The 13,589-nt window shown below is 43.4% G+C and overlaps 1 protein-coding gene across 1 annotated transcript in view; it reads right to left on the bottom strand.

The window, feature by feature from the left end:
• The window catches only part of LOC120049907 (USP6 N-terminal-like protein), a 67,136-nt gene extending 57,215 nt beyond the window's left edge, over positions 1 to 9,921 (bottom strand). The window contains exons 1-2 of the mRNA XM_038996403.1: positions 9,782 to 9,921; positions 3,206 to 3,306 (exon numbers count right to left, since the gene is read on the bottom strand). Coding sequence (XP_038852331.1) covers positions 3,206 to 3,209 — 4 coding nt within the window. The 5' untranslated portion in view covers positions 3,210 to 3,306; positions 9,782 to 9,921. The remainder of the gene's footprint in view (positions 1 to 3,205; positions 3,307 to 9,781) is intronic.
• Between the last annotated feature and the right edge of the window lie 3,668 nt (positions 9,922 to 13,589).

Here is a 13,589-nt window from a genome sequence, read left to right as displayed (position 1 = left end):
GGGCCTGGATTTGCATTCGGAACATTATTATTCAGTCAAAGTGAAATCCTATATTGGTGTGTTCCAGTAGCCTGTTAGCATGTTCCCCATGACAACAGGGCTAGTGTTATCAGGCTATCAGCAGGCTGTCAGAGAACAGTGGTAGCCAGCGTACTAGGCTAGCGGTGCTGTCTCAGTGCCCAGCAGATGGAGACCAGATGAGGCTTTAGGAGACAATTACCCTGGTCTGCGCCACGTCTTGCCACTGTGGACCCAACAGCACGCTAGCTACCGAATGACATTAGATCAGTTCTCCTCTGACAAGGAGAGAAAGAGGAAGTGGCTGTGTGAAAGAGAGAGTGGGGGCAGAGACAGAGACAGAGAGAGGGGCGGGGGAGACAGGTGACAGCTAGACATCTGGTAACATACATCACTCCCCCTTTCATCTCTACCTCCATAACACAGACATGTGAAGTTTGGATTGTTTATCAAACACGGCTGGTCAGTAGGGAGAGGGGGGATGGAGAGAGTACTCTGGTTACTTTGATATCTACACTAGTGAAAGACCTCTGCACTAACCTAAGGGCCTGTGTATAAGCATTCACAGTCCAGCCATTTCAAGGCGAAGACAGAACTACACTTCACTGTGAGAACGCATGTTTCACATTAAAACAGAAAGCAGGTTTTTTGTTGTTGGTGAAAACACCGAATGGGAACTCTGTGCTTTTTTCATTTACCTCAGAAAACAATTGGATACTGGTTCTGATGTTAAAATAGAAATAATTCAATTAATTTATGTCGTGTTTTTTTTTTTAAACCTATTGCTCCAAGCGCTTTACAAAAGCCAACACATCTAGTATCTGTCAAAACTGTGTGTGATGCAGAGACAACTCGTGTCCTCTCCACTCCTCCTTTCCAAATGCACAGGAAATGACTCCATCCAGAATGAGTCATCATCCATCGACCGTCGCTCATTAACAGACTCGTTAGGGAGAGCAAACCCCCCTCATCTCCCCATCCTACAGGCTAACGGGCGGGTGGAGGCTAATTAGGGTAATTAACTAGGGATATCAACAACATCGAGAGGGCACAATCAGTGAGTGAATTTACCAAAGCCATTTTATCCCAAAGCACATTGTGTGCCCAAGAAAGCACATTGTGGTACAATACGTGACCGTACTATCAGCTTCTCCCATGGGGTTACAACAGGGTGTTATGTTAGTGGTTTGGGTTGTTAGTGGTTGTTGTTTTGGTGCAGCCTGACTGACTCTGTAGCTGTGCTATTGGTGTTCTGACTGAAGTAAGGGATCAAAGCTGGAAAGGCCTTTCAGCATTTATCAGAGCAGGAAAAGTGGGGACTTGGTGATAGGCTACGCAGGGCCTGAGCACAGAACATAGACACACACGCACTACACTTTTCTGATACACTATTGACATACACACTCTGGAACTTTGATATGCCTGTAGAGTATATTTTTTTAAACAATATAAAGAAACATTTGGCTAATCGAAACATTTATATTTTTTATAATCATGTTTATATTTTTCAATATTCATAAACATATGTAGGACAATTGTTATTGAAATCAAAATACTGCTCATATTACATAGCATGCGGTAAAGCTTCATATGACTCCAACTTCTACTTTGTAGCACCTACAGATGAAAAACTATGGAGTCTTAAAAGGAGGCCGTGTTTTGGGCAAAATGTCCAACTTCTATTCATTATTCATCTATTATGCTTTAATATACTAATGTCAAATATATGTCAACAATCCTTCCTCCAAAAGACACTTCAATGGTTGAAATTTCATAAAAATCATCGTCTTTTTTTGGGGGGGGGGGGCTACTTTAGTGAGAAATCACCAAGTGTGGTCCATGAGTGGTTTCCCACCCAATTCTCTCCTAACCCTAATAGCCACGTTTTGCAGTGTGAGAGCACAGAGCAGCGGATGTAAGCTATAAATACCTGCTTAGCACCAAGTTCCTGGCAGGTGTCTCTCAGCTGTTACTATCAATTACATTTTCATCCATCACTCAAAATCAGACACCTTGTGGACCATAAGCCCAGACCACGAACACGCGCACACGGCCCCATGCTTCCCCTGCATGTTTATGAGCGTTGGAGCGTGCAGAGGAAAAGGCAGTAGTCGAGTTCACTCTCTCAGCACTCCCCTCCACAGCATCTGGCTAATCCAATCACCTTACAGTGAACACCTCACATGCACAGGGTTGCCCCGGTAACCTACTAGCAACCCTTCAGCACCAGCCAGAGACCTAGCCTACTCAGAGCACTGCAGATAGAAATGCACTGTATGGAACGGACATGTTCTACTATAATAGATGTGGACATACTGGACAATCAGGACAGCTCTATGCAATACATTATCTGAAATGCTCTTAAATATTTTTGCTTTGTGGAATCTGGAATTTGGACTTGATAAAGAGCCATGGGAAAAGTCCCCTTTGAAAGAAGATATCCAGATAACAGCCAGATAACTTTGTTTGTCCAAAGTTTTAGTCCTGAGTGGACGCACCTTTTCATTCCTTTGATACCGCTAACTTAATTCACACTCAGCAAAACACAGACACACCCGAAGCTCTTAATTATTGCCCATGCATTCTGAGCCAAGACACACTCCAAGTGCAATAACTTAACACAGAACTGAGCAGAAGCTCAGACATGGTGTGATTCACAGCTCACTTTTCCATAGAATGCAGCATGTCCCATTAGACACTGTCAGATTCAACACCATAGACAAAGATGACCCAGGCACAGCTGTACACACACGATGGAGTGTGCATCCCGCTACACCCCATGCCCCTTCCCATCATGCATTGCGGAGCTGATTGATGGGTGATTGCCGTGGCGAGGCAAGGACGCGGCACTCTCCTCTCTGCCATATGGTTCAGCCACAGGGAGGAGGAGGTGCAGACAGACTGAGCCCATTTAACACCTCTCCACATGATGCATCCATAGGCCACATGTAGTGGAGCGCTGTGGATCACAGAAGCATTGCTCAGAGCTACTTCTCTTTTCTCCAGCTTCTATCCAGACGGGTACATCAAATAGCTACCAACGATAAAAATGACTTTTCCCACTAGTGAGCTGAACCGAACAGTGCTAGGCCGGTTCAGGCCGGCAAGATAGTGTGAAAAGGGTAGTGACCTATGACAGCCCTGACTGTGTTGTTGAGGGGCATGGTGAGGGGTTATAGGTACTTACTCATAGTGGAGGCCGGGGGCGGGGAACAGGGCAGGGCCCAGGCAGGGTTTTGGACAGGTGCGGTCGTTCTCCACAGGTGCCCTCCTAGAGGCACTCATGACCTGCAGAGAAGGAGTCATTCAAATGAGCGGAGACTAAAACAAAACAGGTGCTTAAACACATTTGATATTTCAGAGACAAATGGGTCACATTTTTTTACGTGGCGACACACTGTCAAGAAGACAAATCATTATAACGTTCAGAAATATCATTAGGTCTTTCATATGAGGAATCACATTAGGCCTGCGTCATTGACTCCATGATGGGTACAATCTATCCTATGTCCTGTCCACCTCACTGCCATACACCCCTGGAGTGACGTGCTCCATGACACAAACACAGTACGTGCAGGGTACACACACACCGATGAAGAGGATTAGAGATGACTGTTGGCATGGTCATTAGTGTCATCATTGAGCTAGTAAGACAGGGTGCGGTGAGAGTGATCAGGCCTGTGTGTGTGTGTGTGTGTGTGTGTGTATACCCATAAGGCCCAGCCACCGGCCCACCAAACTAAATAACCATAATCTGATGATAGTGGTGTTCCTCTGTGGTGGGGTAATAACAGGTCATTGGATAGCGCTGCAGATGCAAGCCATGCAGTGGGAGGGAGGGGTAAATTAACTGGTTGATGTTGCCATGACAACAGGGCAGAAGCCACAGAGAATCCAATTCTTCCTAGAGACCTCTGTTATTGGTCGAGCACAGGTCAGAAAAACTCTTAAAGATGGAATCGCCATCGGGGGAAACAACTCCACTGTTCGCCCCCAGCGCCTTTGTTATCGTTTTGTTGATGAAAACGGAGTAGAGGAGAATTCGTCAGCGTGGTAAAATAAATTGCAGTGCATATTGTGCTGTCCTAATGTGTGTGCAATGCTGTCACAGGGAGAAAAAAAACTGTTCGTTGTCTGCAGTAATTTCCCCATTGTTGTAATTTCCCCAAACAGACGTGGCAGTTTCACCAATTAAGGATTCCAGCTTTAATTAACAGAAGACAAACGAGCGCTGACATAGTTTCATGTGTCAATCCAAAAATGCCAATACTTACAACTGTGTTCATGAATCCAAGTTATAAATATTAGGGGTATACAGTGTACAAAAAAATAAGAACACCTTCCTAATATGGACTCGAAAGTTGTCAAAATGAGTAGAACTGGTCTCATCAAAGTTGCACATCCCTGTTCTATGTCATGGAAAGAGCAGGTGTTCATAATGTTTTGTACACACTGTATATGAAGGAGATTTGCTTTGCGCATCTAATTATACAATGACATTTTGCTTTGTGCATATAATTGTGATAAGTGATAATGTACTGATAATTCCTTGATGACAGCTTTGCATTCTCTAAACCAGTTTCATGAGGTAGTCACCTGGAACGCATTTCAATTAACAGGTGTGCCTTGTTAAAAAGTTCATTTGTGGAATTTCTTTCCTTCTTAATGCGTTTGAGACAATCAGTTGTGTCGTGGCAAGGTAGCGGTGGTATACAGAAGATATCCCTATTTAGCAAAAGACCAAGTTCATATTATGGCAAGAACAGCTAAAATAAACAAAGAGAAACGACAATCCATCATTACTTCAAAACAAGAAGGTCAGTCAATGCGGAAAATTTCAAGAACTTTGAAAGTTTCTTCAAAGTTCTTCAGGCCTTCATGGTCAAATTGCTGCAAAGAAACCACACTAAAAGGACACCAATAAGAAGAAGAGACTTGCTTTGGCCAAGAAACACGAGCAATGGACATTAGACCAGTGGAAATCTGTCCTTTGGTTTGACGAGTCCAAATTTGTGATTTTTGGTATCGGCTTTTTTTGGTCCTCCAATAAATCGGTATCGGCGTTGAAAAATCATAATCGGTCAACCTCTAATCCAGTCAGCCAGACATGTTGCGTACACCTGCTGTGGTTCAGTCAGCAAAGACCTAGCTAAGGAAAACAATGGGTTAATAGGTTGGACTCAGGCCTGAGTGTGTAGCCTGAGAGTCTTAGCTTTAAGGCGGTGAACTGGGATAAGGGAAACCAGACAATATGTTCACCTCTGCCCTGACCCAGGTCTACAGCCAGCCAATCAACCACACCATTACTGAACAGCCAATCAACAGTAATGTTACAGGAAGATTGAGGAGACAGAAGGAACTCAAAGCCATATTAAAATAGGCCCAACTCTGTATTATTATGGGGTTAGTAGTATCTCTCTCCAAAGCTGAGAAGGTCAGGCATAAAGGAACATTGGCCCAAGGCAGAGTGAGAGAGATGGGCTAGGGGCAGGGTGTACTGATCAGTGGATGGACCTCTCTTCCAAGGACTGAGAGGTACCCTGGCAGAAATGAGAGCCTCAGGTACTGCCAAAGCAGCATCCATGCGTACATGCAACGGAGACTGCCAAACACTTGCACACGCACGCACTTGCACACGCACTTGCGCACGCACCCGCGCACACACATGCGCACACACACTCGCGCACACATTCGCACAGAGCTTGGCTGAGGTTGCACCAACATCTGGTGTGCTGTGTGTGGGCCGGCCACTCCAAGGCCAGGCAGAGAGAAAGCAGACCAATGTGCCAGCGGGCATAAGCACCCACCAGAGACTGGCACCCAGAGCTCTGCCAGCGCCTGGAGAAAAGAAGGGGAATGTAATAACACTATACCCTCTCAAACATGTGGTCTGTGTGTTTGAGAGGCAGGATGCGTGTGTGTGTGTGTAAATTGTATTGTAATCTATTTAACTATTATCAGTGTGGGCTGACCCGTTTGATCACACACACGCACAGTTAAGGTCACATATAAAGGGCATTTTGTCTCTGGCAGTGTTTTCTGTGTGGGGAAGTGGAGAAACCGAATCCTCCACCCACTCAGTGCCCACAGCACCCTTTTTCAGACTGAGTGTATGTCTGTGTGTTTTATTACAGAGAGAACCCATAGCAAAGGCCTGGTTGCTATGCTACGGAAGCTCAGCCGGGACCAGCTTTTCAGGCAGTCAAAGAAACCCCTCCAACTCACACAAGACACTGCCCAGATGGACAAACAGACTGCTCTTTCATTACAAACACACATCTACACACTAGTTCTCTCTCTGTGGAGAGGTATTATAAGAGGCACGACTGCTCTTTGTGCCAACTGTGTACAGAGCCCATGTGGAAAAGTGTGTGTGTGTGTGTGTGTGTAAAACAGAGAGGGGCAGATGAGATGATTTGTGGATGCTGACCCTTGCCTGACTACTGCAGGCTGCTCTGTTTCCTCACTGTCAGGGTATCAGGGCAGAAAGACAGAGATCCTTAGCATTGTCCAAGAACTATGAAATAAGGAAACATGTTTGAAATGGCACTAGGGGTATTTTAAATTGAACTTGATTAAAAAAAATAATAATAATGATTTTGTTTTTTTATTCTGTAAGCTATGGTATTCAATGCAGTAGTAGCTAATAGGCTTAGTAGTACCAAATTAATGAATGGACATAAATAGGATACAACACCGGTGATGATTCATTCACTGACTTTTTTTATCAGGACGATTCTAATATTGGAAAGGGGGGTGACGGAGTTCTCTCCTTCGATTCAACATAAACTTACCGCATTCATTGTGCAAACGTGAATGTACAGCTTTAAAATTGTGTTTTGACAACATAACTCTTGATAATTGGACCAATTAAAGCGGTTGAGATAGAAAAGTTATAGCCGTATAGGCCTACTTCCCTATCCAGTCCAAATCACCTGTTGCAACAAATAAGCCGAGCACTACAGGTGGTGCAGGGCAGGTATGAGCTCTTTCTCTCTTGTGTAACTACTTCATATTCCGTCTATAGGTCTAACTGTGTGTGAAGTGGCTACTACCTAGATTCATTTGGGAGGTGAGAAATGTTGGTATAAATAGGGGGAAATACAGTTTTAGAGTCCAATTTGCATTTGCTTTACAGGTAGCTAGGTTAATTAAGCTCGCTAAATGGCTACATCTGGATGCTTTGTCCATCAATATTAATGGACTCCAGCACAGAGTTGTATCGATAATAAACAACTCACCATGAGCCACAACATCCTCATCAATGCCTGGAATTGTCTGCGCCAACAAACAATACTTACCATAGCTCCAACTCCCACTGCTTAACATTTAATGCCCTTCATCAGCATGCCTATGCACAACTATCTGTGTGGACACTTGGGTGTTAATTTTATGAAGGGCAGTAAAAGGTAAGCAGTGGCCTGGTCTCAGACGAGACGTAACATAATAAATAAAAGTAAATCCGGGAAACTCAAATGAGTATGATATTTTACATTTGGTATGGTTACATATGACAGAAGATTACTTAAGACTAAAATGAAAGGAGTGTGGTTGGTTGGGTAGGCGTATAATGTGAACGTCAAGCAACCAAGGGCCTCCCGGGTGGCGCAGTGGTCTAGGGCACTGCATCGCAGCGCTAGCTGTGCCACCAGAGACTCTGGGTTCGCGCCCAGGCTCTGTCGCAGCCGGCCGCGACCGGGAGGTCCGTGGAATAATGGTCTGGGGCAGTTTTTCATGGGGCAGTTTTTCACTGGCCCCTTAGTTCCAGTGAAGGGAAATCTTAACGCTAAAGCATACTATGATATTCTAGACAATTCTGTGCTTCCAACTTTGTGGCAACAGTTTGGGGAAGGCCCTTTCCTGTTTCAGCATAACAATGCCCCCGTGCACAAAGCAAGGTCCATACAGAAGTGGTTAATTGAGATCAGTGTGGAAGAACTTGACTGGCCTGCACAGAGCCCTGACCTCAACCCCATCGAACACCTTTGGGATGAATTGGAACTCCATATTAATGCCCATGATTTTGGAATGAGATGTTCAACAAGCAGGTGTCCACATACTTTTGGCCATGTAGTGTTTCTCATAATAACTTGCCATGGGGAGGGTCTAGCTCTGTGACTGTAGCCTAGTACCAGTTTGATGACTTGTGATTAGATGACGACAAGCTACACTCATGAAAAAAGCAAGGGCACCAGCAGCATAAATTATACAATTTTCTCTCACCGCAGGAAGACCGATGTAGACCATCTGCAATGTGAATTCACGTGGACTTTAATTCATTTAGTATTGTTTGAATGGAAAACCGAGAAAGAAAACAGCTGTTTAAACGTTAATTGTTTTCCCATTTGTCACATCTAATACCAAACGAAACATAACATATACTAAATGGAGGGAGATTCATATTAACTATGTTACGTCTACCCCTGAGTCCAGGTTGCGTTTGTTAATGCAGATAATTCCAGGCTAATTCCAACGCGTAGAATTTGTATCCTCACTAGGGTGGTTGGCATAGCCTACCTATGGATGGCATGTGAAACCGCAGCACGACATAACTCATTGCTAATTAAAAAAAAATGAATAGGCTTTAAACGATGCATGTCAGCAAACGGCGTATCTTTCTTTGATGCAGGAGGCTGTGACAGGTAAACACATCCATTCCTCATCGTTCAGGCCATTCGGCGGCAAGAGACACGATGGGGAGGGCTCGTGAGCCACTGCACGAGAAATGCGATACTCAGCAACAACGCTGCCAGTACCGCACAGTGATACAATGGAACACAATAGCTGATAACGCGAATATATTCTCTCGCTGATATCATAACGTCCACTACCTGTCACAAACAGGTCAGTAGGCTATAGCTGATTGGCTTGTTGTATGATACTGTAAACATGATTTGTTAGTGTGATCTGTTCTCATGCTTCTGGGTGGAAGCCAGGCAGGAAACTTTCATTCGTGGTTGGCATTTGTAATACAATGTATCGGTTTGCGAGTTCCATGTTCGCTCTTTGTGGCATAGCTACAAACTATCCCCAACGCAGTTTTTTTTTCGGTCGAGCCGTAAAGCCAAGAATGTGTTAAGCCGCATTATCCCGAAACGGGATAGGATTGAGGCACTGCTACAAAAGGTAACTACGTTACTATACCCATTCTCCCATGCTACTACAGTATCGCTACTACAGTAGCCAATAGTCCCAGACGTGGTAAAGAAACATGGATCGCCTTATTTACTCAGAACACAGCCACACGTGCAAAATACCATTCAATAACTCTTATTCAAATCGTTTAATTCTACAATTGATCCCCTTAAATCAATTAGGCTACAGGAGAAACGTTGAAAGCCCCACAAACGTCAAATGAGTGAAAGGAAAACCAAGCCAACCAGAGCCGCGGAATGCAGGTCTGTGACCAATGGGAGAGCTTGATTAGTGTTTCTGCAGTCTACCAATATCGACTCTGCTGCAGGAGGCCGTCCGGGGGTTTGGCTAGGTAGGCCTCGATTAATATACATAAGAACAAAGTTTGGAGCTATTAAACCATATTCCCGATTGTAAACAAAACACTGGAATAATCCCGCATACCGAGTCGTTCAATGCGGACAACACTACACAAACGCGTGCCCCTGGTTCCCATCACGTATGCCACTTTCAAAGCCGCAGTCCGCTTGCTAGCGTTTAGCCAACAGTAGTACACTGACATCCATATCGGGGAAGTTGATAAGTTATATTTCCCAGAACATTTTGAAAATCGAAAGGACAGGTTTACCTTGTTCTAACTCGACGTGTCCGTCTTGATCACATCGCTGCGTGTGTTTTCCCAGCCAAACTAGAGTAAAACATGTCCATTGTCCCGTACCAGGAAGTCAGCGCTCTCCCAGAACAGAACACTTCTCAAACTCACTATGGAACCCCTGCAGGGCGCTGTGCAATCGATCCCACTCCAGGTAGCAATGCGCCGCACGACAGGCTTATCTCACCCGCCATGTTGGATCCGAAACGAGGTTGCGGCACATAGGTGGCGAATAGTAAATTATCACTAGTTGTCACTTGCACCATTTTAATTGATAGAAAAACACTTATCAACAAAGGAAAAGTAGTCTCATAGTCTTCTTAGGCATAATGAAAAGTACTGCGCACGAGTCTTGCTAATAGCCTGTTAATAAACCTGGTAGCCTATAAATTCATGATATTGATATGAAAGGAAATAACTATTTCTCAGCGTTCTCATATCATACATTTCAAGTGAAAATATCAGGTGGCCTGAAAGTATTTTATAGGTCAATTAGAATAGGCTACTTAAAATATATATATATATTACACAAAATGAATTCTGCTATTCTGTTATTATTTGTAACCAGCAACTCATAGCCTTAACCCTTGTATTTGTTATTGAATGCTGAAGATCACTGTTATTACTACTAAAGTGTATATTCTGCAAAGTGATACTGCTCTTCTTATCTTAGTGGGCCATCAACAAAACAAACCAACCTCTATTTATTCTTAGTGTGAAGTATCCACTGTACTATGCTTGGCTGGACTGTTTCACACAAAACTCAGTCAGTCCACTGAGGTAGGATATCCTCTATCTATACTGTATAGTGTTTACATACCAGTGATCCCACTGAGGGAGAGGAAACTGCTTGTATGCACAACCAAGTCAGCCTGATTGGGCACTTATTATCTGATCAATACATTATCAACTTATAACAATTTATAACAATGTACAAATAGAATGTTAAAACAAAGTTATAACATGGCCTGAACCTATCCATATGATCTGAAGGTTTTGCAAAACTGCACAGTACCAATAGCCCATGACTAAGGCCCATGAGAACAAACAAAGCAGTTGTGTTTGCAGGACAGTGATAAGCTTTTATACACAGATAGTGGGGATGAGCACATATTGTATTCTACAGAACCCGTTAATCCTGAAAGTCATTTTATGCCTGGCAGTTTCCAGGTACATTATGTACAGTATCCACTTTTTAAAACAGGCATGATATCAGATACTCTCTTTCTATGACACATCTAGATACTGGACTGGATGTCTAATATTATACCAGCCCCAGTGTGGGTTGTAGTCTTAGTATAAAAATCTGTTTGGCTCTGTTGTGTGTGTATGAAACGGACATCAGTGCGCTGCTAACATTTTTTGCTTTCCACTGTCCCTGTCCCCATACCAGGCTTGAACCAGTGATTCTCTGCTCACAAACACACATGACTGCCATCTTTGACAACGTACCAACCGTTTCTGCTATCAAAGAATATCTAATTCGATAGCTTCACCTTTCAACCTAGCTGTGGAGTGAGCTTACGGTACGTTCTTAACTCCGCTACACTCACCCCTTCTAAACTCGCAACACAGCTAGTGACCCCAGCCGTTGAGCTGAGCCCAACTGCGTATCTGGGTCACGGCACCAGTGAAACAGGCGTCATTGTGCTGCTAAAGGTATGGCTTTCTCCACTGTCTCTGTCTCCATACCGGGCTTAAACCAGTGATCCTCTGCTCGCGAACACACATGACCGCCCTCCTTGAAAACATATCAACCATTTCTGCTATCCAAAAATATCTAATTCGATAGCTCCATCAGGCGACATTTCTAGCTAGCTGTGGAGGGAGTTTACGGTCCGTTCTTAACTCTGTTACTTGTGCTTTCTAGTGATGTGGCCCTCTTCTAACAGAGGCTTTGAGAAACAAAGATGGTGTATAATGTGTGCAGCGCAGTGCGGTAGAGTATTTACCTTTGAGAGTGTTATTGGAAGAACATAGAGACTGCTTAAAGGTTATGCTAACTGGGGCCTGTGCCTCCTTGGCTGTCTTCAAATGAGAATAAATTGTTCTTAGGTTTCACTACAAGTCACTAGCAATATCTACACATTGACATGTTTGTTTTGAGGTTACTATATAAAGAGACTAGACACAATACACAAGGTATACTGTAGCAAGGTTTGATGTTTATTACGTCTTTATGGATTTCAAACATCTAGATTCTATTCCGAAACAGTCACAACAATTTAGTCAAGCAATGTATGCATTTATGTGTTTGTCACTTGTTGTTGAACACACAGTATGGCAGACATTAATGAACCGCAGCTCCATTCAGTTACAAAGCAAACTAGGAGTGCTGTAGAGAAGTCACAAACAAACAAATTAAACTATTTCACCAGCGTCAGGGGTCAATAACCCTTTACAGAAGAGATAGAGACCACTGTGTTCTTCTTGGGAACAGTTAGCTAGTCTAGGTGTCTGAGTCACAGGTGGTAATCTGTTGACAGCAGTGCAATCTCCTGTTATCTATCTTCCCCAGTTAGAAACTCTGTCTCGCTCACCTTGTTAGTGTCACACTTTATGTCCCATCAGTTATATTAATGTCACACCTAATGAGGTTAAGGCATTGGGGAGAGTGTCACACTCCCACAGTTCACCCGCTGTGTGTGTTGATTTCATGGCCTATTAGGCCTGTGATTGTGGCAGCGGTGTCTGCAAACCAAGTCTGCCCCAACAAGAGTAACTACTCAAATAAACAGCACAGTTTGCTGCCTGACTGATACACAGAGGGATACCAGTAGATTCTTTTCACTTTGTGTACAGTTTTTGTTTGCAGAAATTATTTAATCATTTTATTACAGTCCTGGAGGACATTTAAGTACAGTCCTCAGAAATCATGAATAGTCTGTCTATCCTAGCAGGGGAGAAGTGTAGGCAGTCTCCATCCTAATGATCCTCCTTCATGTTGGTAACTGTGGACCCACAGATACACAGGGGTTCTCTGGGTGTGGACCAGGAATCAAACACCCATGAGGTGCCCAGGATGCTTCCCACACTGGAGAGCCTGCATAGGAACAAGCAGGAGAGGTAAACAAACAACACACCCAAGCTTCAATAGGAATCATGTAATAGTGGATCACATTTATGGGCTCTAACCACCTCATAACCTTAATGGTTTACCTTTTACAATTCATGCACAAGTGATAGGTAGCACTTACTGTGACCTTTTGGTATTTGAAGGAAAATACTTATTTAATGGTGCATAAAGTTTAACAGCATCATATGTTTTTATGAGACTGTTCAGATCAGACTAATGGAAATAAAAGTATATTCCAGCTGCATGTTCCTTCATAGTCACAAGATGGCAGCAGAGTACTATGTAAATCCAATAGGGGGTAAGGCATTTTGGGAGTTTTTCTGAAAATGCAAGTTTTGGATATTAACTCTACATACATTGAATAAATATTTTGCCCAAAAACAGTGTCTATTTGGTTATTACAAATTTTGTTTAAAGTACTATGAGAAAACAAATGTAGGCCTTCCTTTGTATTTTGTATTTGTATTTATTAGGGATCCACATTAGCTGCTGCCAAAGCAGGAGCTACTCTTCCTGGGATCCAAACACACCAAAGCACCCACATTACATATAAAACAGTGAACTATGTTTGTACTGAATGAGCTAAAGATAAAACAGTACATCATATAACATCACTACATCACCACATATCCACAACACAAAATGTTCACTACCACCATACAACAACATCACAATGTGTGCGTATGCATGTCTGTACCTTTGTGTGTG

The sequence above is a fragment of the Salvelinus namaycush genome, chromosome 6 (assembly GCF_016432855.1).
Source record: "Salvelinus namaycush isolate Seneca chromosome 6, SaNama_1.0, whole genome shotgun sequence".
NCBI lineage: Eukaryota > Metazoa > Chordata > Actinopteri > Salmoniformes > Salmonidae > Salvelinus > Salvelinus namaycush.
Note: the sequence above shows the minus strand (reverse complement) of the source record. Positions and strands in the feature narration are given on the sequence as shown.